General features: G+C 43.4%; 1 protein-coding gene across 1 annotated transcript; it reads right to left on the reverse strand.

Annotated features, from left to right (window-relative positions):
* Positions 1 to 14757: 14757 nt before the first annotated feature.
* On the reverse strand, positions 14758 to 25537 carry LOC118419219 (allene oxide synthase-lipoxygenase protein-like). The gene is made up of 12 exons (XM_035825569.1): positions 25305 to 25537; positions 24913 to 25085; positions 23378 to 23558; positions 22709 to 22862; positions 21781 to 22256; positions 20912 to 21052; positions 19403 to 19532; positions 18436 to 18640; positions 17764 to 17909; positions 17259 to 17416; positions 16682 to 16918; positions 14758 to 15986 (listed from the first exon to the last, which is right to left on the reverse strand). Exons 1-12 carry the CDS (start codon positions 25512 to 25514, stop codon positions 15807 to 15809), a joined length of 2391 nt encoding a protein of 796 aa, XP_035681462.1. The 5' UTR covers positions 25515 to 25537; the 3' UTR covers positions 14758 to 15806.
* Positions 25538 to 25863: the final 326 nt, after the last annotated feature.

The following is a 25863-nucleotide window of genomic DNA, read 5'->3' on the forward strand; positions in this document are numbered from 1 at the left end:
GCTTTAGACAATCAACACGCCCACCTAAGCTAGACTAATTAAACATTGTTTTCCCCACTCCGTTGTGTAACGGCCACACCGAGCTCACATCTGACAGGCACCAGTGCAACACGAGGACTGAGCACAGCCCAGCATGACTTCCTCACCCAGAACAGAAGGTGGCAACTGAAGATTTTCTGACTTACGAGGTAGGTTTGGAGAAACTTCAGGTAAGCGTGTTCTTAGAATTCAAATCACCTGGTGAAAAGTCCTTTATTATGCCATAATGAAGGCAACTGGAAGCTGACAAAACGTCGCGGAGAAAACCTTATGGCATTTGTATCATGGACAGCAACGTTACTTTCAAATAACTAACTGATAAGAAACTGATAAAACTTAGTTATAGAATCAAGCCTGTGATAGGTCTCGATCATTGGAAAAGCGTGTTCTCAGAAATCAAATCACCTGCTAAAAAGTACTTTATTATGCCATAATGAAGGCAGCTGGAAGCCATATGGCTGCATTTGTATCATGGACAGCAACGTTACTTCCAAATACCTAACGAAACCGATAAAACTAGTATAGAATCAAGCCTTTGACGGGCCCAGACCATCGGAAAATGCACTATTTACGCAAAATTCTCACTTTAAAATGTGGGTAGAGCATATTTTTATAAATCTTTCTTTACTCATTTTTCGTAAATAAAAGGCATCAACAAAGGAAAGGCATGGCAGATACAAAACTAGACACATGTGGTATTAAAAAAAAAACACACACATAAAAACCAGAACACAGTCGTGTACTGTAAACCCCATCGCTCATATTCACATAACAGTCATCATTCTATTCAGGGTAGAGCATGTTACTGACCAGCCTTCATGTCCCGCACCTCCTATTGCGTCAGGTACACCAAATCGATGTCATTGGATTCGTTCATTTTTCTGAGCTGAAAAATTTACAGTGAAGAAAGTTGTTTATAATTCTTTCAGTTTTCCTATTCATTGATACACTCAAACTCCAATATTCAATGCTTGAATTGTCTACCAGCGTAAAGTAATGACTTTGGCTCCTGTGGAAAGTGCCTTGTCTAAAACAGAATGCCTGTTCCGCGTTTTCTTTCATTTCACGCGGCCATTCCTTCATCACTTGAGCACCAAGGGATTAAATCTATGTGACCTAATCTGATCTGGTCTAAACTACGTCGTGAAAAGGTCAGTGAAAAAAACGAGTAAACAACCTCCATGTTAAATGCTGATAGTCAAACAACCAGCTTCAGACCATCAACATTACCGTATCAGTAAGACTAATCTTAGGCTGTTTATCACACTACATTTCGGCACAGAAATGGAAACAAGTATTCTGGCGTGCTCTCTAAGAAATGCTAATATTGTATTATTCTTCTGCATGTTTTGAGTTTGTACGGATTAATTGTTTTTCATACAGTTTGCAATTTTATAACGTTTGATTTTCTACATGGTTCGACTTTGTAGGGATGCGTTGTTTTTGTAGAGTGTGCATGCTAATAATGGTTCATTGTACGGATTGGCTGAGGTTTCACAGTTTGTACGCTAATTTTCTATTGTTCAGCATGGTTTAATTGTGCAAAGTTTGTTTTCTTTTGCATAGTTTGACGACATTACTGTTCTGGCTCTTTGCTCTATGACAATAGCATTTTTAAAACACTTATTGATATATTTTATTAACTTTTTAAAGTTAAAACTTTTAATTTTTGCCGTATGACAATAATCATGATACTATTCTTTCTGCATAGTTTACCATCATTATTTTTCTGCTGTTTCAGCTGTGCGATAACATCTATTGAGTTTTATAATATTCATCACTATTCATTGTCACATGTTATTGTATGTTACCTAAATTTGTTTCTACCATGTACTTACAATTAGTCTCCGGGTATGAACTTGCAAATTAACTTTCATTAACATTATCATTTCATTTATTAACTTTGATATAAAGTCATATTTTAGTAACGTTTGTAGCTGTGTAACAGTGATTTAGCAGCATAAGTCAAGTAACTATTCATGAATTGCCATAACGTTTTGCGTGTGGTTAGGAGTTGCCCCCTGATATAAATAGTTGTATTGTATTTAACCACAAACCTGGCATACAGGAGGGTACAAATGTGGCTTCACTGAAAATGGACCTGTGTAACAGTGGTTTAGCAGCATAAGTCAACTAGCTATTCATGAATTGCCATAACGTTTTGCACAACGTGTGTGTTTAGGAGTTGCCTTATGATATAATTAATTGCATTTAACCACAAACCTGGCATGCAAGAGAGAAAAATCTGGCTTCACTGAAACTGATAACTCCTGCAAGCACAGAAGCATTAGTGAGAGAAACAATTCTTGCACATTGAAAAAGAATAACAAATGTGAAAATATCCTATGCTCAAGAAGAGGAGCACTTTCTTTGTTTTACTCAGGTAACCAGACACCATGGGAAGAAAGCTGCGACACCTGCTGATATTCCTTCTCATCATCCTGAAGGAGCCCAACCTGCAGGTAGCCGGCCGTACCTGCACACAATCAGCAGCTCAGAAAGCCGGCAACAGATGCACACCACCGATACCGCGCTGTGAATGCCGTGATCTGGGCCTCACTAGCATCAATGTGAACCTCCCAGCATCCTTCACTGATTTATATTTGACACACAACAAGATAACAATTATTCGGAAAGGTGCATTTACAAATCTACCCTGGCTACGAGAGTTGAGATTGTCAGACAACAAGATAACAATGATTCAGGAAGGTGTATTTAAAAATCTGGCCCGGCTACAACAGTTGTACCTTAACTCCAACAAGATAAAAATTATTGCCCCTGGTACATTTACAAATCTACCCGGGCTACGAGAGTTGTGGCTGAACTACAACCAGATAACAAGGATTCACGAAGGTGCATTTGTAAATCTACCCAAGCTACAAAAGTTGTGCCTGTCCCACAACAAGATAAAAATGATTGCCCCTGGTACATTTACAAATCTACCCGGGGCTACCAAGGTTGTTGCTGACCTTCAATCAGATAACAATGATTCACGAAGGTGCATTTGTAAATCTACCCCAGCTACAATATTTGAACCTGGAAAACAACCAGATAACAAAGATCCAGGAAGGTACATTTGTAAATGTATCTCAGCTTCAAACATTGTCCCTGGGCGCCAACCGGATAACAAACATCAAGGAAGATGTTATTGCATATCTACCAGGGCCCGGGCTACAGGATTTGCACCTGTACATCAACCAGATAACAAAGATTGAGCCAGGTACATTTACAAACCTACCCCGGTTACGAACTTTGAGCCTGAGAAGAAATGAGATATCAAAAATCCATGCATGTGCATTTGCAAATCTTCCCCGGTTACTCAGTTTGAACCTGGATAACAACAGGATAACAATGATTCCAAAAGGAGCATTTGCAAATCTTCCCCGACTGCGACGGTTGTACCTCGATAGTAACCGGATAACAACGCTTCAGCCGGGTGCATTTGTGAATCTACCGCAGCTACAAGAGTTGGACCTTTCGAACAACAAGATGTCTGCCATTACCCCTTTAGCTTTCAGCTTGTTGCCGTCAAATCTATTCATACGACTTAACGGGAACCCCTGGCAGTGTGACTGTAGGATGGCTCCCCTCAGGCTAGATTCGACAGAATTTTCTTCATCTAAAGACACGATAGTCTGTGTCGAACCCGCCAACTTATGGGAACAGAAGCTTGCATATGTCAGTCCTGAAGATTTGGTATGTGCAGAGCCAACCATATCAGCACTGCCTGTTGATGTCCAAGTAACCTTTAACAATTGTTACGAAGGTACAACAGCTGGCTCCACATCTAATGACTATTACAATAGCACAACAGCTGGCTCCACATCTGATGACTATTACAATAGCACAACAGCTGGCTCCACATCTAATGACTATTACAATAGCACAACAGCAGGTCTTAAAGGAAGTACAACTGGAGCGACAGAAATTCCAACCCTTCAAACCACTTCAGACATACCAGAAAGCGACAGTTCCATAGAATCTGATCCCAGTTTCCCCATACCTGTTCTCATTGGCTCTAACTGTGGTTCAATAGCTGGCATTGCCCTGATCGGCACCGTGATCCTCACAATCTGGTGCAAGAGGAGGACCAATAATTCTTCATTAGACCCTACTTTAGGCCCAAACTCTAACATCGATTTGAGTAACCTTAACATGACAATACAGTCTCAGACCATCAATGGCCAGTCTCAGACCATCACTGACCCCAACCCAAACACCACAACTGCTGTAGTGACCAGTGCCCATGATCACCAGTATGAAGACATAGACCAACATAACAACCTAAGGCAGGGTCAGTCTCAGACCAACACTGAACCCAACACAAACACCACAGCAGCTGGTTTAATGACAAGTGACCATGATCACCAGTATGATGATGTTGACAACCATCATGATCAGGCAGGGCAGGGCCAGTCTCTAGCTAACGCTCAGTCTCTAAAGGTTGAAAACCTGTCACATCACGAGTTGGTAGCTGCCTTAGATCCAAACCCCATGTATGTAGGGGTGGAAGCATCAGCGAAGGGCCCAACATCTACAGCAATAGCCAGTGGTCATAATCAGACAGGGCAGGGCCAGTCTCATGCTATGGCTGAATCCCTCGCAAACACCACAGTCGGTGTAGTGAGTGGCCATGATCACCAGTATGAAGATATGACACAACATAATCAGACAAGGCGGGGTCAGTCTCAGGCCATCGCTGAATCCAACGCAAACACCACAGCTGGTAGTATAGTGACCAGTGGTCATGATCACCAGTGTGAAGATGTTGACAACCATCATGATCAGACAGACCAGGGCCAGTCGCAGGCCAGCAATGAATCCCTGGATGCTAGAAATCTATCTTATGGCACAGGGCCGACTGCCTCACAGCAGAATTCTCTGTACAAAGTTGTGGGCCAGTATCAAGCCCTCATCCAACACAACTCAAACACTACGGCTGGTGTAGTGACCAGTGGTCATGACCAGTATAAAGATATGACCCAACATGATCAGACAGGGAAGGGCCAGTCTCAGGTCATCACTGAATCCAACCCAAACACTACAGCTAGAGTAATGTCCAGTTGTCATGACCACAAATATGAAGATATGAACCAACATAACCATCTAGGGCAGGGCCAGTTTCAGACCACCATTCAATCTCTGAACGTTGAAAATCTATCCCATAACGAAGTGCTAGCTGCCTTAAAGCCAAATCCCATGTATGCAGCTGTAGAAACACAATCACGTGACCAAAAATCTGCTGTAATGACCGGAGGCCATGATCAGACAGGGCAGGGCCAGTCTCATGTCATCGCTAAGTCCCTCCCAAACACCGTAGCTGCTGAAGTGAGTGGTCATGATCACCAGTATGAAGATATGACACAACATAATCAGGCAGGGCAGGGCCAGTCTCATGTCATCGCTAAGTCCCTCCCAAACACCACAGCTTCTGTAGTGAGTGGCCATGAACACCATTATGAAGATATGACACAACATAATCAGACAGGGCAGGGCCAGTCTCAGGCTAACCCTCAATCTCCAAAAATTGAAAACCTATCACATGACGAAGTTCTAGCTTCCTTAAAGCCAAATCCTATGTACGCAGGAGTGGGAACATTACCAAAGGACCAAAACTCCTCCTGAAGTTATAATCAGACTGGAAATCACTGAATCCAGTCCAAACACCGCAGTCGCTGTAGAGAAGAGTGGTCTTGATCACCAGTATGAGGATATGAACCAACATAATTAAAAAGACAAGGTCAATCTCATCATTGAAGCTAGAAACCCATCGAATGTTGTAGGGCAGATCGCCTCAAAGAAAAATTTCCAGTACAAAGTCGAAGGTCTGTCTCAGCAGCTGTGGTGATCACAAAACATGATCAGACCAGGGCCAGTCTCAGACCATTACGGAATCCAACACAAACACTCAAATTATTTTCCTATCTTTTACATAAATCATTTTTCCTGATCGCTGTCCCTGATCAGGTTATAAATGGGGTTACAGTGGCAATTTAGTAACATTTTAGTAGAGTACAGTACCGTAGGTTTGCTGAGGACCATACCTTTGTATGTGAGATGGATTTATAGACCACTTTAAATTTCTGCACGGATCAAAGTTTTCAGGAATCCGTCTTCACAGTTACAGTGCCAGGTCTGATATGGTTGTATCTGCTGATAATATCAACAGAACCCTTTTAGGATCATAGCAACGGAACCCTTTTAGGATCATAGCAACAGAACCCTTTTAGGATCATAGTAACAGAACCATTTTAGGATCATAGCAGCAACAGAACCCTTTTAGGATTATAGCAACAGGACCCTTTTAGGATCATAGCAACAGAACCCTTTTAGGATCACAGCAACAGAACCCTTTAGGATCATAGCAACAGAACCCTTTTAGGATCATAGCAACAGAACCCTTTTAGGATCATAGCAACAGAACCCTTTTAGAATCATAGCAACAGAAACCTTTTAGAATCATAGCAACAGAAACCTTTAGGACTATAGCAACAGAACCCTTTTAGGATCATAGCAACATAACCCTTTAGGATCATAGCAACAGAACCCTTTTAGGATCATAGCAACAGAACCCTTTTAGGATCATAGCAACAGAACCCTTTTAGGATCATAGCAACAGAACCCTTTTAGGATCATAGCAACAGAACCCTTTTAGGATCACAGCAACAGAACCCTTTTAGGATCATAGCAACAGAACCCTTTTAGGATCATAGCAACAGAACCCTTTTAGGATCATAGCAACAGAACCCTTTTAGGATCACAGCAACAGAACCCTTAAGGATCATAGCCGCAGAAGTCTTTGCGATCATAGCAACAGAACCCTTTAGGATCATAGCAACAGAACCCTTTAGGATCATAGCCGCAGAAGTCTTTGCGACCATGCCAACAGAATCTTTTACGATTATCGCAACAGAGCCCTTTAGAATCATAGCAGCAGAAACCTTTAAGATCATAACAACAGAAATATTTAGGAACCTAGCAAAAGAAATCTATACGGTCATAGCAATAGGAATCTTTGGGATCATAGCAACAGAACCTTTTACGATCGCATAGCAACAGAACCCTTTGCGACCATAGCAAGAGAACCTTTTACGATCATAGCAACAGAACCCTTTGCGACCATAGCAACAGAACCCTTTGCGACCATAGCAACAGAACCCTTTAGGATCATAGCAACAGAACTCTTTGCGACCATAGCAACAGAACCCTTTAGGATCATAGCAACAAAACTCTTTAGAATCATCACAACAGAAATGTTTAGGAACCTAGCAAGAGAAATCTATACGATCATAGCAACAAATCTATAGGATCATAGCAACAGAACCTTTTACGATCATAGCAACATACGTCTTTCCGATCTGTATTTGTATCTATATAGCCGGTATAACCGCCCTTCAGCGTAACACACCAGCTTCTCAGGCACGCTGCGCGGCAGCAGCTGGTTATATTACACTGAAGGACCCGTCACACCTAACTTTTGCACATCTATCTGCAAGCGTTCTATAAAACTATCCAGAGAAGATGCCCCTATTATGCTTGGTGATAATAAATTCCACTCCGCGATAGTTCTGGGAAACACAGGTAGCCGCCACACAGGCGACCTTACTACACAGGTTCCCGCCTCACAGGCGCCCTTACTACACAGGTTCCCGCCTCACAGGCGCCCTTACTACACAGGTTCCCGCCACACAGGCGACCTTACCACACAGGTTTCCGCCACACAGGCGACCTTAATACACAGGTTTCCGCCACACAGGCGACCTTACCACACAGGTTCCCGCCACACAGGCGACCTTAATACACAGGTTTCCGCCACACAGGCGACACGGACCTACGGTCCGTATCCAACTGGCTAACAAACTGGAAGCTAGAAGCCAATGAGGACAAATGCAAGGTGATGTTCATCACAACCCGCACTCTCCCTAGACCCCCTGCTCCAGTCATACTAGGCGGTTGTACACTACAAGTTGTTACTAGCTACAAGCATCTTGGTGTCACCCTAACAAACAGACTTTCCTGGTCTAAACACATTGAAACAACCTCCACTAAGTCAAGAAGATCTGCTGGCCTACTGTGTGCACTAAGAAAGAAGGTACCAAAGGATATCCTGCTCAGACTGTACAAAACCATCACCAGACCTGGCCTGGAGTATGCTGACGTCATCTGGGCGGGACTCACCAAGCGCGACGAAACAATACTGGAATCAATTCAATACCAAACTGCCAGACTGATCAGCGGACAACATGGACTCCCGTACCCGTCATACCAATCTCTGTACACCCAGCTATCCCTTCCATCACTGCAGTTCCGACGACAATTCCACACCGCTGTCACCCTGTACAAGCTCCTCAACGGTCACTGCCCTCCACACCTTCAAACCCTGATACCCAGAACCCGTGCGTCTGCTACTGAGTCACGTTACTCCCTCAGGAACAGCGACCACCTGACATCTGAACTCACTAAGTCCACCAGAGGACAGAGAACATTCATCTACAGAGCAACAGCACTCTGGAACACTCTCCCTACTGCTACTCGGACAGCCACCTCCACTGCTTCTTTCAAAAGAAAACTGTGGGAATGTCTAGGCAACCCTTACGCATGGTAAATTAGTCATACACGTGTATATACAGACACTGACCTCTCATTGCAAATATTGTTGTCGATGATATGATGTTATATACTCCATTTTAGATGATATGTAAGTTATCCTACACCATGTACATACAAATGTTCTTTTTTTTAATTTGTATTGTTTATGTGTTTGTCAGCAGGGCTAGCCCTTTGTAATAGCCATAGGCTAGTTGGGCAGCCCTGGCTGTGTGTTCGGTGCAGCCAAACCAATAAATAAATAAATGACAATGATCAATGATGACAATGATCTTTATTTGCATGACCTTGCCCATATGGGCTAAATGCAGTAGTTACATAAAACTTTGCTGTAAAGAATCTTTACAGTGGCAGTGGGAGAGACAGAACAACTAAGGCTATGCTACACTATAAGTACATCTATCGTTTACAAAATAGTCAAATATGTAATGCTATACTATTCTACAATTTACATGTCTCTTTTCTCTTCTTGAAACAAGTGTATATGAATTCACAGAGATTTTGCAGTACAATGTTGTCAGATGATTTCATTATGTATACAAAAAGCTCATCTTTTACTAACTGTTTAGCTCGTGTATCAAAATTCAGGGCATTAATAAAAGAATTACGTATATCACTATATAACTCACATTCCAATACAAAATGAACTTCATTTTCAATATCTTTGGCGTTACAAAGTGTACAGATTCTATCACTCGGAGGAGTCCGGTTGTATCTGCCTACTTCTATTTGTAAAGGGTGATCACTAATTCTTAATTTAGCCATGGCTCGGCGATGGCTGAAATTATGTATATTTAGGTACTGTTCTCTTTCGTAGGTGTCTTTGAACTTCCTGTACGTTCTTAGTTTGTTTCCTTGATTTTCCTTTTTTCCATTAGAGTTGAGTTCGGAATAGAAAGTCTGTAGAAATATGTCTTTCAATCTTTGTTTCACTTGCGACTGAGCTGATGGTATATTATAGTCTTGGTTCAACAGTAGGTACCCATAACCAGACTCCTCGAGAATCTTACTTACATTTGAAAGCCAACATGGTACCTTACGTCGGTGTAGATCTTGTTGTACAAGGAGTGCTTGATATTGTAAACTATTTGTTGGTACTTCTCTAGTTAACCTGCTATAATAAGAGTAGAGCCTGCTGCAAGCCTCGATCCGCAAAGGAAACCTGCCAAGTTCCGCTCTTGTGGCGAGGTTACTAGCATTTCTTCTTACTCCAATGATAGCTTTACAGAATTTCAAATGTGCTTGCTCTAGTGGGGAATTATCATTTAAACCAGCATTGCCCCACACTTCTGCACCATACAACAATATAGGTACAATACATGCATCAAATAACTTACATTGCAGTGATACTGAGGGATTATTTTCGCCCAGAGTTGTTCTAATGCTAAACATCGCTCTTAGCGCCTTCTTTTGGAGGGTTTTCATGGCTGTGCTGAAGTTACATCCCGCTGTGAATACCACGCCTAAATAACAATATGAGGAGACTACATCTAGGTCTTTGTCTAATAAATAGAATTTAAAGTTTGACAATATTTCTCCTTTTCTATTAAAAATGATAATTTTTGTTTTCTTGAGGTTTACTGTTAGTTTCCACTTGCTGCAGTATAGACCGAGAATATTGATTGCATTCTGTAGGCCACGTTGACTTGATGATAAGATAACAACGTCATCGGCATAAAATAAACTCGATACTTGAGATGAATGGAGAATAGGAGCATCCAGGTCTCCTGTATTGAGATCATTTACTAAATCGCTAATGTACAGATTAAATAACGAGGGGCTTAATACACAGCCCTGTCTCACGCCGATTTCTATGGGGAAAGTTTCACTCAAGCCTATCTTGGTCTTTACACAAGCTTCTGATTGATTGTATAAACTATTCATGATATCGAAGAATTTGCCAGAAATGCCTTTTGAGAGAAGTTTGAATAGAAGACCATGATGCCAAACGGAATCGAAAGCCTTCGATAGATCAACAAAACAAGCAAAGAGTCGTTTACCGGACTGTGTGTATTTAGAGATTAGGGTTTTCAATATAAATATATTATCTGCTGTTCTGTATTTTTTTCTGAATCCTGTTTGGTTAGGTTTTAATATTTCGTTTTCTTCCATAAAAGTTGACAATCTTTTGTTAAGGATCGAGCTGAATAATTTTCCGAGACAGCTTGAGATGGCAATACCCCGATAATTGTTTGGATCATCTTTTCTTCCCGACTTGTGTATTGGGACAATATAGCTTCTCGACCAGTATTGTGGGAAGGTTCCTGTTTCTAGTACGCTATTAAATAGCTTTGCGAGGGGTCTCAGTAAAAGTATTTTTCCCCCTTTTAACATCTCATTAACTATCATATCTTCCCCGCTAGCCTTTTTGGTTTTGAGTGCTTGAATCGCAGTGCAAATTTCAGATTCTGTGACGCAATAGTCTAGGGGTCCTTGACTTGTGTTATCTTTTTGTAAAACCTTTAATTTGTTTAATATTTCTTTCTCGAAATTGTAGTCAAATACCTGTTTCTCTAATCTAGACCTGCTGTGAATGGATTTAAAGTGATCTACCCATGTATCTGTTGGTATGACTTCTTGATCTGTTGATTTTTCATTCTTTAGTTTTTTTAGTAGGTTCCAGAACGCTGTTGGGTTTTTGTCCTGCAGATTTTGTAGTTGTGTTAAAAGATAGTTTTCATGTTCCCTTTTACGTTTTCGAATAAGTTTGTTAAATTCTTTCTTTTTCCTGAAGTAACTGCCTCTTATGAACGGGTTTTTTGGGTTGCGCATAAGTAGATATCTTAAATTTCGTAGCTCGTTTCTCGCCTCAAAGCAGGATTTGTCAAACCACCGTTTGTTTCTTTTAGATTGTTTCGATTTCTTCTTATGTTTTACTTGCAAAGACATTCTGCCCGCTGTCACTAATATTTCTTGAAACTCTTTTACTTTTTGGTCTAAGTCTGCTTTTGTTGTTGCACTATTAAGACTAAAAGACGAGAAGTCTTTTAATTTCTGAGTGATTATCGGGCAGTTTAATGCATCTATAAATTTTTGGGTAGAGTCTGGACCCCAAACAAATCTCTCTGGGAAAAGACGTGAATTTGATTTTGCTACTTTTACATGTTCAAATGAACGTGATGCTGATCTAATATTTAATGAGACCATACAATGATCTGAAAAGTCTGTTAATGGGTGTACTTTGAACATACTGATGTTATGAAATAGTGTACTGCTGGCGATTACATAGTCGACCGTGCTACAGCCATTGGGCTGGTAGCAGGTGTATTTGCCACTCAAATCCCCCAGTATCCTCCCATTCAGTATGCGTAAGTCAGACTGGGTGCATAAATTTGTCAAGCTTTTGCCAAAACCGTTTGCAGGATTTCTATCGGAAAAGTTTCTAGGGATGTCTATATTAGTGAGCATTTCAGGTTCAAGGTCTAAATCTAAGGGGTCATCTTCATTAAAGTCTTGCAGAGAACCTAACCGGCTGTTGAAGTCTCCCCCAAGAATCACATAACCTTTCGAGGAAAACAGCTCTATGTCCTGTTCTAAGACATCAAAAATCGAATCGTCGGCTCTTTTATGAACGGCCGAATAAACAGGACTTATATATACACTACAGAGAAAAACATCTTTGGGTGTACCTAAGAGGTCTTTTGATACACGAACCCAGAGTAAATCGTTACATTCAGAAGTACCCCGTTCTCTTTTGACCACACAGGTTCCCGCCATACAGGCGACCTTACCACATAGGTTCCCGCCACACAGGCGACCTTAATACACAGGTTTCCACCACACACAAATAGAACTGTTGAACGGCACAAATATCGTTGTACAAAGCTATCGTCGGTCGCTTCGCCGACAGACCATGCAAATGCAACAACAGTGATGCAAACCAAACAACGTATATTAATTTCAACTGTTGTATTTTGAAATTCAAATCATCAAATAAGCTATCAAAGTGAGTTCAGGTCGATGATAAAACTGCTTGCTCGCCCTCCCACCCAGTACGTAATTCACATGCAAGTTAGCCGGGAGGCAATGTTCGAAATCTTGCAAGTTCCACAAAATCTAGCAATCATAAGCTGCCCAGTAAAAAAATGGCAACGCACATTATCAGAAGAACAGAACAGGTCGGTTATTTTCCCTTTACTGTACTTACCACGCAAATTATACCGCCCTCCCACTCTGTAAGCGTCAGTTTCAAACCTGTCCGGAATTTCATTCAAATAACAAAATTTTGACTATTCACCGGTATTACGGGTTCCCAATATGTTCAAGAACTATCTATACTGTAAACTGACCGGGGAAACAAGGGTAAAGTGGTAAAGAAATACGTTCAAATTCAGGAAAATCTCAGAGCTCTCGTAACTTCCTGCTGCTCGCCACCGCGCCTGCGCACCTGATCATAGCAACAGACGTCTTTATGCTTCAAGGTTCATCTTATGGAGGACAAACACAGAAAAAATGGTCTAAGCGTCTTGGTGCAAAGATTGTGAAAACTACAGGCAGGACTCCAAGAGCCTTTGAAAGCGGCACAGAATCAATCAATCAATCAATCATCAATCAAAAATGTTTTATTATTAAAACATTAGGTTCTGGCAGCCAGGGGCTGAATTGTGTCTTGTTGTACATAAAGACTCAGTCCTCACACACTAAGGACTGTCAGCACAGAATGTACGGCTATAGGTCCAGTTCTCACACACTAAGGACTGTCAGCACAGAATGTACGGCTATAGGCCAAGTCCTCACACACTAAGGACTGTCAGCACAGTATGAACGGCTATAGGCCCAGTCCTCACACACTAAGGACTGTCAGCACAGAATGTACGGCTATAGGCCCAGTCCTCACACGCTAAGGACTGTCAGCACAGAATGTACGGCAAAAGGCCCAGTCCTCACACACTAAGGAATGTCAGCACAGAATGTATGGCTATAGGTCCAGTCCACACACACTAAGGACTGTCAGCACAGAATGTACGGCTATAGGCCCAGTCCTCACACACTAAGGACTGTCAGCACAGAATGTACGGCTATAGGCCCAGTCCTCACACACTAAGGACTGTCAGCACAGAATGTACGGCTATAGGCCCAGTCCTCACACACTAAGGACTGTCAGCACAGAATGTACGGCTATAGGCCCAGTCCTCACACACTAAGGACTGTCAAAAGAATTATGTCGGGTTTTTAGAGACAGAGGTAACAACATTGTTTCCTTCATGTAGCATTAATGGTCTATTATGTAATTTCAAGTTACCATTGGGTACTTGTACATTTATTCATAACGAATTCAATAAGGCTATGTGTTTCTTTATCTACATTGTTTATGAATAAAGCTATCAAGTAACTGGGAAAATGTTTCATTTTTACAATATTTAGCAGTATCAAAGTAAACAAGATACAAGATGGGTCTTGGTTTGTCATCGTTTATGTCTTGCAAATTCATTAATGAAATCATTAGAAGATTCTGTATCGCAATGCTAACCGTAAGAGTAATATATATAGTAATAAATCAAATAAAGTATTATATATAATCATAAGAAACACTTGGTGTCTGGGATCTAGTTTAGTTTACTACCACATACCTGAGATGAATCGACAAAAAATAAAAGTTATACAAACCGGTAAATTGCCTTAAGGCGTAACAAACCAGTTTTGTAAAGTAAGTCCACATTGCGGCACATTCATCAGAAGAGCAGGCCTCCTTCCCGGTGGGAGTGGATTACGCCTTTACCTAAGGGCGGTTTACCGGTCATGTGAAACAGTCTTGTTTCCGTCTTTCGCACCTTGGTTCATGTCCTCGGTCTAACGAGGTTAAACACACTTGTTTGTTTGTTTGTTTATTTTATAACATCTCCATCAGTGTTGCACATGTGCACCACTACTCTTCCCTGAGTCCTTGAAATAAACCAAAATAACGAAGTTGACGAAGTGTCCCAGTTAACGTCTAAAGAACAGAAACAGATTCTCTCCACACCATGACCACTAACTTTACATGTCATAACCCAAACCGATATACATTTTGTACGTTGTCTCTGATCTTCAGTGGGTAACAACAACAAAAACAATACAGAAATACAAAACCCTCCTTCGAAGTTCTGCTCACAACCAGGCAACACACATGTATGCAGTGATGGAAATAAACTTTCTTTTAATCCGATTATGTACAAGAGAAGGGGTTTCAAATAACCTTGGCAGGAGAAGTTCCATGTTCAGCTTCCTTTAGTCCGCGTGCAGACAAAAAATACTCGTGGCAACCAAAATGCAAGATTCTGCAAAACAGCTTCAGGAATGTCCTGTAAACTTAGGATACGAGTTTAACATCTAGCAGCAATAAGATGTGCAAAATACTCCGAATATCTGCATTCATACTGTGTCGGCCCCTCAAACGAAAGCAAAATAGATTTTACGCAAAACTGAAAGCGGAATGTAGAAGACACACTACCGATACTTTGGCAAAACTCGATATATACAAGCAAACTTTAAAATGCCTATGATCTGGCAGCATAATAATGAAACTGTTCACAATCATAGGCTCGTAATCTAAACAATCTGGTAGAAGGCTGCGAAAACGTCCATCCGTACTTTTGCGAGCTCAGTTCATCTCAGAGTTTTACCACGATATGCTCCCTTTTGGTATCAGTGACAGTAGACAATGAAGACTTCCATCGGATCGTGTCCTATTTTAGGCCGTATCAGTCCAGTCCAGTCAAAAGTGGTGATGATATCGTCGAAACGACGGCAAAGCGGAAGGACTGCCCCCTGTTGTTCAACTTGATAACTGCACCTAGCCATTCTCCTACCCAGAGCTTCGCCCGCGGATTCTCTGATTAGCTGATAGATGGATAGAAGCGACGCGCACAACAGTGGAATCCTAAGGTATATTGTATTGGCCACGGGCAAGTGGCCTCAGCCAATAGTGAATCAGCCAATCGGCTTTACTTAAAGAACATTTGAGGCATTCTCCGATTGGCTGACAGCTGGTTAGATCTAGATGCTACGCATACAAAAGTGGGAACATCAATGTTGTGTCGGGCCCATCTTCCAGGGTATTCCGATTAGCAATTGTGTAGTTGATTGTCTGTATCTTGTACTGGATCGAGCTCGTCTATTTCGGCACAGGCGTTCGAATGTGTCCAGCAGTTTATATCGCCTCCTGTCTCGTTGTGAATGTTCTACCGCGATATGCTGTTGGGTATGTTGCTGGGCAGTAGGTACGTGTTGGGCACGTCTCCAACTGCGTTCCGTTTGGCGATGGCGTCGTTGATGGCCTGGATGTTGTACTGGAACTCGTCTATGACGGCCCGAGCGTTCTCCTCTACAAAGTGCCGCTCCGGGTAGTGACTCAGGTACACCTGTGGACGGGAAGAAGAATTATAAAAATGCCGAACTACTTAATGCCACCACAGATGAAAAGTTGTATGAAGTGCCTTTCCCAAGGGCACAAGGTCGTTGACATGACAGGACACACGTACAGATAGATACATGCCCTCCACACACACACACACACACACACTCGCACTTACAGACACATGCACACACGTACAGACACATAAACGCACGGACTGGCAGACATACACACACACGTAGACATCTCGCCTCGTCTTTCGGCTCCTCACACATATCAGCGATGCTAGTCTACAGCACCCACGCACACGTACAGACACACAGACAGACAGACAGACAGGCACACACACACACACACAAGAAGGCATCTCACCTCGTCTCTGGGCTCCTCACACATCATATCAGTGATGCTCGTCTGCTGCACGGCGGTATCCATGTCCGGCAGGGTCCGCACACAACACACACACACACACACACACACACACACACACACACGCGCGCACACGCACACACATACACACAGACACGCACACACACACACACATACACACACACACAGACATCTCACCTCGTCCCTGGGCTCTTCACACATCATATCAGCGATGCTAGTCTGCAGCACGGCGGTGTCCATGTCGGGCAGGGTTCGCACACAACATACAAACACACGCACAGACACGCAAACACACGCTCATAGACCCCTCACCTCGTCTCTCGGCTCCTCACACATCATATCCGCGATGCTCGTCTGCAGTACAGCAGTATCCATGTCCGGCAGTGTCCGTACGATGTCCGTCATGTTGATGATGCCCTTCCATGGCGGCGGGGGCCGGCGCAGACTGAGGGGCGCGTTCGGCACGAAGCCCAGGATGTCCCGACAGCCGTTGTTCACCGCCGCGTGCTGCACCGAGCAGGTCCAGATGATGATCGTCACGATGTCAACCTGGAGGAGAGGAGGATGGGGAGGATGGTCAGAGTGATGAAGGTGATGATTATGCTATGTTCATTTGCTTGTTTGTGCACACTTGTTATTGAGTTATGCCAACTTCCAGTTGTAGTTGTTTCGTCTATAAAAGTGTATATAAGAAATAAAGATTTGTTTGTTTTTTGTCCTGCTGGAACCGGTATAGGAATGTGACAATATATTAACAAAGGGGCCGAGTCACCATTGTATCACGGTTGCTATGGTAACACGGTTTCCGTAGTAACGTGGTTGCCATGGTAACGTGGTTGCCATGGTAACGTGGTTGCCTTGGTAACGCGGTTGCCATGTTAACACTCACCAGCTGCCTGAAGGACTTGATCCTGTGCGGGATGCCGCGGTCTAGGTTGTCCTCCCAGTTGAACCCGTGCTCGTACACGTCACTGATCCACCGCTGCAGTTCCAGGTCGTCCAGTAAGGTGGCGTCGCGATCGTAGTGAAGGCTCAGCATGTCTGTTGACGGTCAGAAATCAACTTCAAAGCTTATTCACGTATCTATTGGTTTGGTTAATCAAGACGCACAGCGAGACCTGCCCAACTACCCCTGCTGACAACTACTATTATAAAGGCATTTAGAATGAAATTGAGGTTTGACATGTTCAGAATAAGACAGCTTTCAAGTTTAAACCGACGTTTGACTACACTATAAGTAAGTAAACTGTGTCCCACCGAGTTTTCCACTGTTAGTACTACAGTCTCTGTCAAGTTCGAATGACCAATCGTTTGTGTCACGTGACCTTAGTTTCACGTGACATCAGCAATCGAAAGTGTCAAAACGTTTATCAACTAACAAGCGATTGTCCTACCTGTGACAAACTTCTCTATACACCCCCAGATCAGCATGCCGTCGTCCCGGTAACGGTAACCAGGCAACAGTCTGAAGTCGTCCAGTCCCCGGTCCTTCAGGGACGCGGGAAGGTCCAGGGCCCGGATGTTGAAGGCTTTGTAACATCTGCAATGTAAAGAATTGTTCATTGTTTATCTATCTCAACAGGGCGAGTCGTTTAATGGCAGACGTGAAAAGTGCTTTTCCTTGGGGGCACACGCTCGGTGACATAATACTTGCTTGAGTAACTTTAATTTTGTTGTATGTCTTCGAGTTTCATCGTCCGACAATAAGAATGAGGAAGAAACGTCTTCTTCTGGAAGTGAGGAAAACTTACTTTCTCTCTTCAAGTCATTTCTTAAATCTAGAGACAACACACAGATATGGAAGACATTGAACTACATATTTTATGTATGGAGGCACATAAAAAATTATAAGTTATTTTGAAGGACACCAAAGTAACGACAACATCGTCTTGCCATTTAGTGTCAATAATTGGCACTTCTATGTACAGTTCTTCAGAACACTAGTGTATTCTGGTTTCTGAGACTTGAAGTAGACGCACAACTATCAAATGAAGACATTTCTAAGTTGCAAACTTAAATAAAATTACACACTTTGATAAAACCTCCTTGATAAAACTTAGACTTACTTTCTGAGCAGCTCGTGCCGGCCCTGCGGTCCAAGCGACATGACGCTGTCCAGCACAGACCCCTCCTTGATGAGCGCCTCGCGGATGAACACGTTAATACCCAACATGCCCCGGAAGTGCGGCACCAGCAGCTTGTACAGGGGGTGCACTCCCGGCAACTGTCGGTAGGTGGCGACCGCGAACGGCTCCATGATCAGATGCGTGTCTATGGGGAAGGTTTACCAAATTAACTTTCCAATGAAATACACGGTTTCTACTGTCAGTCTGTCTATACAGACTATGACTCTACGCAAAGGAACCATGTAGACTACAATACCCATAAATATACAATAACATGCTAAAACAATCACTTCAAAACACGTGTACCCACTTCCCAAAACTCACATATTTACGCCCACAACAATTCTTGATTTGTCAAGTTTGTTTTGGGATCCATATACAGGATTTTCACTGACGTCATATAATAATTATAATATGAATCATCCGACGACCATGTTGGCGGGTAATTGAATTAAGCAGTAGCATCTTGATGTGGTTTACAGACGTACGCTGTAATCCAACATGCATGGCGCAGATGACGTCAACTGAAAAGCCTGTATACACCGAATGTGCCAAATTCACAATCTTACTATAATACGATCTTAGAGCCGACTTATTGTTCTACCATATACAGTGAAGTTTTATAACTAACTGGCTTTCGCATTAAAGCGTTCGTATACCAATAAAATCTGTCCGGATATGCAACTTGTACTGGTCAGTACAAACCTGGCAGGAGTAGGTCAATGGTAATAAAAACATTATGCCTTTGGGGTTATTATATCCCATCATATAAAAAGCTGTCAGAAGATCTGATTGTTATTGTTGGGTGTCAGAACAAACCAAACCAAGATGTCGGCCGCACTACTTTTTTTTTACCTACGTCATAGATCCAGGTTTCGCGGATGACTACTAAGTTGTGCGACCTTACCTAGCAGGTGGCTGACGACGAGTTGCAGCTGCGCGTCCGCGTTTCTGAGGAAGATCTTGGCCATGAGCCAGTCGATGTCCGAGTCCTCGCTCGTGAAGACCGGGTTGTCGTTACCGGGTCGCTGGTTGATCTGGATAGGAAAGAATATATGAATGACGCGTCGACAAAGACTAGACATCCAGGTAATAAGATATGCCTAAAAGCAGCTACTGAGGCACCTGGATATGATTTTGGAAACGACCATCCGTTTCAGATAACCCATTTCGACGAAAGACACCGGGTGGTTGTCTGAAAGGTCTGACCGTTTCTAAAATCGTATCCAGTTGCCTGAGTGCTTATTTGCTTACTGCTTAAAGGTAGTCCGTCGGTACGGACGATGACGTCACTTTTGGCGTACTATCTGAATGAGTTAACAGATTTGTGAATGATCTTCATTTGCATGTTCCTATCTACATGGTCTGAATACAGTACTTATAATGTTATATGAAAGACTAAGGGTAAAATGCCATTGCTTGTAGCGTTGCAAGTGAACCATTGGTGAAAGAGAATAACTGAAGCCATGTTGGTACTAGATCTATCGCTTACATGTCTCTTCCCTCTTCTTAAAAGAGGTGAATACAATTTCTATTCAAACAGCACTGTACTGTTTACAACTCAGGGGCCTTTACCCTTGACATATTTACCCACAATCCCTATCGCCGAGCATGCGCACTCAGACCCGTGAACGTGCCTATTACCAGTATGGCGATGGGTAGGAAGTCCCCTAGCCTGTTAACGTGGAAGAGCGCGAGCGCACTCGGAACCATGACAGTGCTTATTACCTGTATGGCGATGGGGAGAACGTCTCCTAGCCTGCTGACTTGGAAGAGTGCTGAGCATGCGCACTCGGAACTGTGAAAGTGCTTATTACCTGTATAGCGATGGGTAGAAAGTCCCCTAGTCTGTTGACGTGGAAGAGCGCAGGCGCACTCGGAACCGTGAACGTGCCTATTACCTGTATGGCGATGGGTAGGAAGTCCCCTAGTCTGTTGACGTGGAAGAGCGCAGGCGCACTCGGAACCGTGAACGTGCCTATTACCTGTATGGCGATGGGTAGGAAGTCCCCTAGCCTTGACGTGAAATGGTGCTGAGCATGTGCACTTGGAACCATGACAGTGCTTATTACCTGTATAGCGATGGGTAGGAAGTCCCCTAGCCTTGACGTGAAATGGTGCTGAGCATGTGCACTCGGAACTTTGACAGTGCTTATTACCTGTATGGCGATGGGCAGGAAGTCCCCTAGCCCGTTGGCGTGGAAGAGCGCGAGCGCACTCGGAACTTTGACAGTGCTTATTACCTATATAGCGATGGGTAGGAAGTCTCCTAGCCTGTTGACGTGGAAGAGCGCGAGCGCACTCGGAACCGTGACAGTGCTTATTACCTGTATGGCGATGGGTAGGAAGTCTCCTAGCCTGTTGACGTGGAATAGTGCTGAGCATGTGCACTCGGAACTTTGACAGTGCTTATTACCTGTATGGCGATGGGTAGGAAGTCCCCTAGTCTGTTGACGTGGAAGAGCGCGAGTGGCGCGGCGAAGTAGAAGTTTCCGCGGGAGGTGTTCTGCTGGAGCCCGTCCAGGATGCCGCAGTCCACGATGTAGATGTGGCCCGCCTGGAGGGAAGGGTAAAGTCATTTATTTATTCATTTCCAATGTTAGTAAGGGTGAAGTCATTACTAGCTGTGTAGGTAAATAGCATTTGGAAAATGTTGTATCAAAATCTCCTTAGTTGAACTAGTTTCCAACCCAAAATAGACTCGCTGAATTTTCCCCTGATCTCCGATAATGATGATGACGATGACGATGCTTGTGATTATGGTGATGCATGTTTTTATTGGGAAAACGAACTTTCAAAACCCAGCAATGGCAGACTTTACATCATGTTAAAATCAACGTACAAGTGAGTGAAATATGATCATAAATATCATTCAAATATCAAAGTAACGGCGTGATATAAAGTAAAATATTTGCCAGGAGACAAGGCTTTGATCTTCTTGACCACTATTACTACCGCTTCGCTCCAAGCCATTTAGCTATTAAAGCATGAATACACCACCCCACCCCCAAGACATAAAAACTTGACATGTAACAATAGGTCTGCCTTTCACGACTTGGAAAAGTTTAAGTCCGTCGAAACAAAATTCGAACCATTGCTGCCGAAGCCATCGTCACCGGAAGACAATTCCGTTAACCATTCTACGTAAAAAAACTTTGCTGATGATAAAAATGTGAGAGGTCAGTGAGAGCACATCCATGTAAAAAAATGCAATGACTTATCCAACTAGACTGAACCAACGACGGAACAACAATGTTTCCTTGGTAACCGTGCCAGCTAACTCACCTCTATTTCTTCACTAAGGGTCGTCTTGTCGTCAAAGCAGCCCTGTACCATCTCGTCCCTCAGTCCGAAGTTCCTTGGGAGACCGCCTCGACACCGCCGGATGGCGCTCGGCGTGATCCCGTTCAGAAACTGCCGCCCGAACTCCAAGTCGTTGTGCCAGTCTTCCATAATATGTGGAGAAATCTCACTCGTTACAGACTTCGCCAGGTCCTTAAAATCGTCCAAACTCCGCAGAATTCCGAAAACTCGCTTAAAGAATGTCTTGACGCTTCCGCGTTTGGGTGCGGTGGCGAAGTCTCGCGATTTGTCGTTCATGAGGCGGACATCTCGTGGGAGGTCCTGGTTGGTGATGCCGTACAGGTGCCCGGGGCATCCTGGGATGCTGTAGGACCACTTGTACCGCCGCTGCCTGTCCTGGACCTCCAGCTGCCGCTCCGCAGCAAGCAGGTCGTGGAACTCGTACGCGTTCAGGCAGGCTGTAGAGTAAAATAAAGTGGTAAAATAAGATGTTAAAATAAATACCGTTGCTGTTGCATGTGTTAACTTTGGACTCATCTGGATTTGGATGTACAAGTATACTGGACAACGTCCAGAAACTGATGACGTCCAGGAGCTGATTAATTAACTTCACCGCAAGAAGTTTACTGTTGAAGTTGCATAACCCTCTTTTAGAAGGAGGTCGGCCAAGAAACAGAGGATACCGGATAAACAGTTAGGCAGGTCTCAGAAGGTGTGAGACAGTGGATAAGAGCAGTCGCAGATGGAGTACAATTACTTAAGACTCGTGGTTAATGATTCGGACGTCAGTGATTGGTCAAAAGTACCAGATAGTTGATACCGCCCGCCGTCTCTGTCGACTTACGGTTTGCGCTTACAATCTGAAAGTTTAAGGCCAAATAGCTGGCCGAACTAAAATACATATTCTTACCGTGTCCACTTCTCAACACGACCCTGTCCCTGATCCACCTGTGGCACGGAAACTCGTACCGTCGCCCCCGCTTGCGGTCGTTCACGAACACGTTCTCCACGTACCAGTCGTGCCAGAAACCTTTCGAGCTGCTCTCAAGGGTCACCAGGAGGACCTGGGGAGGAATAGATCAGTGGCCATGGTCTTGAGACTTTCGTTTACAATAGTCAACGTGTATGAGTATGAATATGGCATGTAGCCTGACGTTTGTCCATATAGTGCGCCTACAATCTATCGATAATCATCAGGTTCGTAGAGCGTTTTTCAGAGGGGCTTCTCATTAATTTCTCAATTTTTTCTCAATTTTCTCTCTTTATTATCAGCAGGTTAATACTCCGTGATAAGACAAGAGGTGTGGCGTAGCAATGATCGATATCTATCAAACCCCAGTTACGACTTTCTCATGCATAGACAAAAATCACGTGTTAAAGATCCCGTGTCTGTAACTCTCCCGAGGTTACATTCTCAGGTCGTTAGTATTGATCCTGAAGAAGGCGACAGTGGTCGTTGAAAATTTTATTTGTGTATACCTATGTGTTTGAAGAAAGTTTAGCATTTTACTATATACATGTATAGGCAAATGTCTTTCGCCGCACACTCAAAGAAAGTGGAGATCTATTTACTATTTACCTCTTCTACATCTACAGACTTGAAGTGGAACCGGCTGACCGCGCCCCTCTCGAACTCGTCGAAGAAGGATTTCTCCATTTTGATCCTATCCGTTCGGAGCCAGGTGCCGGTGAGAGTGATCCACACGTCCGCTGTTGTACCAGCGCCCCGCTGCACTCCCGTGTGGAACTCCAGTGCGTACCTACAGCCGGCAAACAGTAAACCTCCGTAAATAGTTCATCAGTTTGGTACATCAATTGAACATATAGTCTTCTTCGGTACATAACCCTCTTGTATTCTTCTGCAGACGTTGCAGCGACTTGTGTCGTTTTCAGGAGTGCATAATGTATGGTTTCTATCGGTGCGAACTCCAGTGCGTACCTACTAGTACAACCAGAAAACAGTAAAGTGAGAAGAAGGTCCTGAGCCAGGTCCCGGTGAGAGTGATCCACACGTCAGCTGTTGTACCAGCGCCCCGCTGCACTCCCGTGTGGAACTCCAGCGCGTACCTACAACCAGCAAACAGTGGTGAAGAGAACCGAAACGTTGGTGAGAATAAAGCAAGGGTTGTGTAAAAAGAGTCTCTTTATTCAGTGACGTACCAACCTGATGAAAGTATTCACGGAGCAAACAGTAAACCTTCGCTGCAATCTACAATACACCTTTCTCACGCGGCGGCCATGATAGATCTAAAACGACTTCAATGAGGCAAACAAAAGACTGTCCATCATAATTAGTAGTTCAACAAATGGTAGCCTGCCAATTAGGAAAGCAACCAATAAGAGATTTGGCTGCATGTCCGTGAAATATTTGCATTATTATGTTTTTATTTTGCATCTCTTAAGGGACAGTGGGATCAGTCTACGCTACTATAAATTGTTACATCTTTCGGTGCATAACACTTGTTATGATATTTATTATTTGTATTATTTATATTGTGAAAATTTGTGTGGTCTGGGGAGAAACAAAATGGGAGCTGATTTTAGAAATAAGTTTTGTCTGTTTGCCTCATTGACCTCGTCTTTGATCTATGATGGCCGCCGCGTGAGAAAGGTGTATAGACTTCCAGCGGGGTTGGATTTTATTTGATGTGGGGGCGCTGATTTACTAGTTTCAAAGTTGGCTAAGTTTGTCTAATGTCGGGAGTTTCCCATGGAAGGTGGGGCGAAACTCCTTCCACGGCAAACTACAGAACTACAGAACTACATACTAAATCTACAGAACTTAGTTGGCCCCATCCTTGATTTCAACAGTCTACCTGAATCAAAATAAACCTTACCTACCTGCGACTAAGGGATTAACCTTTTTTTGTTTCATGAAAATAACAATCTAACCCAAACATACATCGTAGACACCAAACGCTTTAAAATTGACTGAATCATCTACTAAAATTTACAACTCGAAACGTGACCCTGATATACCATCTTGGACTACTAAATGCTGTGATTCATTTGCTGTTGTTATTGCATATGTCTGTGAGCTAGTTTTTTTTCCAGTGGTGATTTTTGAGGTTAGCTATTTGCTAAAGTGCATAATCAAAAAAAAAAAGCACGTACGAGCCCTCCGCTAAGTCCACGGGTAGCTTCCCTTCCCCCGGTCTCATTGGTCGAGAGTGGAGGTCAGAGTTCAAGTGCGGCAGACTATTATGGTCGTGACTAGACTTGGGTTCCAGGAGGCCCAAAGATGGCGGCTGGATAGAAGGGTCGAATATCGTCCGCTCCAAGACGCTCTAAGTGAGTAAAGGAATAAATGAACTGATTGGTAGAATTGCAATTAGTAAATTAGCAAGATTAACATTGTTATGTAAAAACTTACTGTAAGTCGATTCACATGTAACAATAGCGAAATCTTTGTATGTACATCAGTGAGTGAGTGAGTGAGTGAGTGAGTGAGTGAGTGAGTGAGTGAGTGAGTGAGTGAGTGAGTGAGTGAGTGAATAAGAGAGTACCTGTGGAAGAAGGTTTGTAACGCAGACCCTAGCCAGGTCCATCCACGGGTGAGTCTTGGGGTCCCAGATACAGGCGGGGTTAAAGATCTCGTACGGATCTCCCTCCACCCACTCGTGTAGCTGCACCTGCAGGCGGTACTCTAACAGGGACCGCTGTAACTCCTGGGCAAACTCTGTCCGCAGGTAACCCCGCGGCCGCCGCTCGGTCATGTCCCGTTCCGTGTACCTGCAACAGAAACGGGGCCGTTGTCACTTTGTAAGGTTTTTGGCGACGCCTCAGGAGCGGATCTGCAGTCGGTACTCCAGCAAGGACCTCTGCAGCTCCTGCGCGAAAGTCGGAACTTGGACAGCAAGTTATGTAGTTGAAACAAAAGTAAGAAAGTTACGAGCCACAAAGATTGCAAGGGAAATATTCTACTCCAGTTGGGAGTGAAATGATCTTTGACCATAGACACATGTTCACTTTGCTGATAGATAGATTTTCTTTCAGCACAAGTGACAATTGGAAAGGAAAGAAGCCAACTAACTTTTCCAACAAATCTGTCTTCTTTGGGTTCGG

This window comes from Branchiostoma floridae, chromosome 7, assembly GCF_000003815.2.
Source record: "Branchiostoma floridae strain S238N-H82 chromosome 7, Bfl_VNyyK, whole genome shotgun sequence".
Lineage (NCBI taxonomy): Eukaryota > Metazoa > Chordata > Leptocardii > Amphioxiformes > Branchiostomatidae > Branchiostoma > Branchiostoma floridae.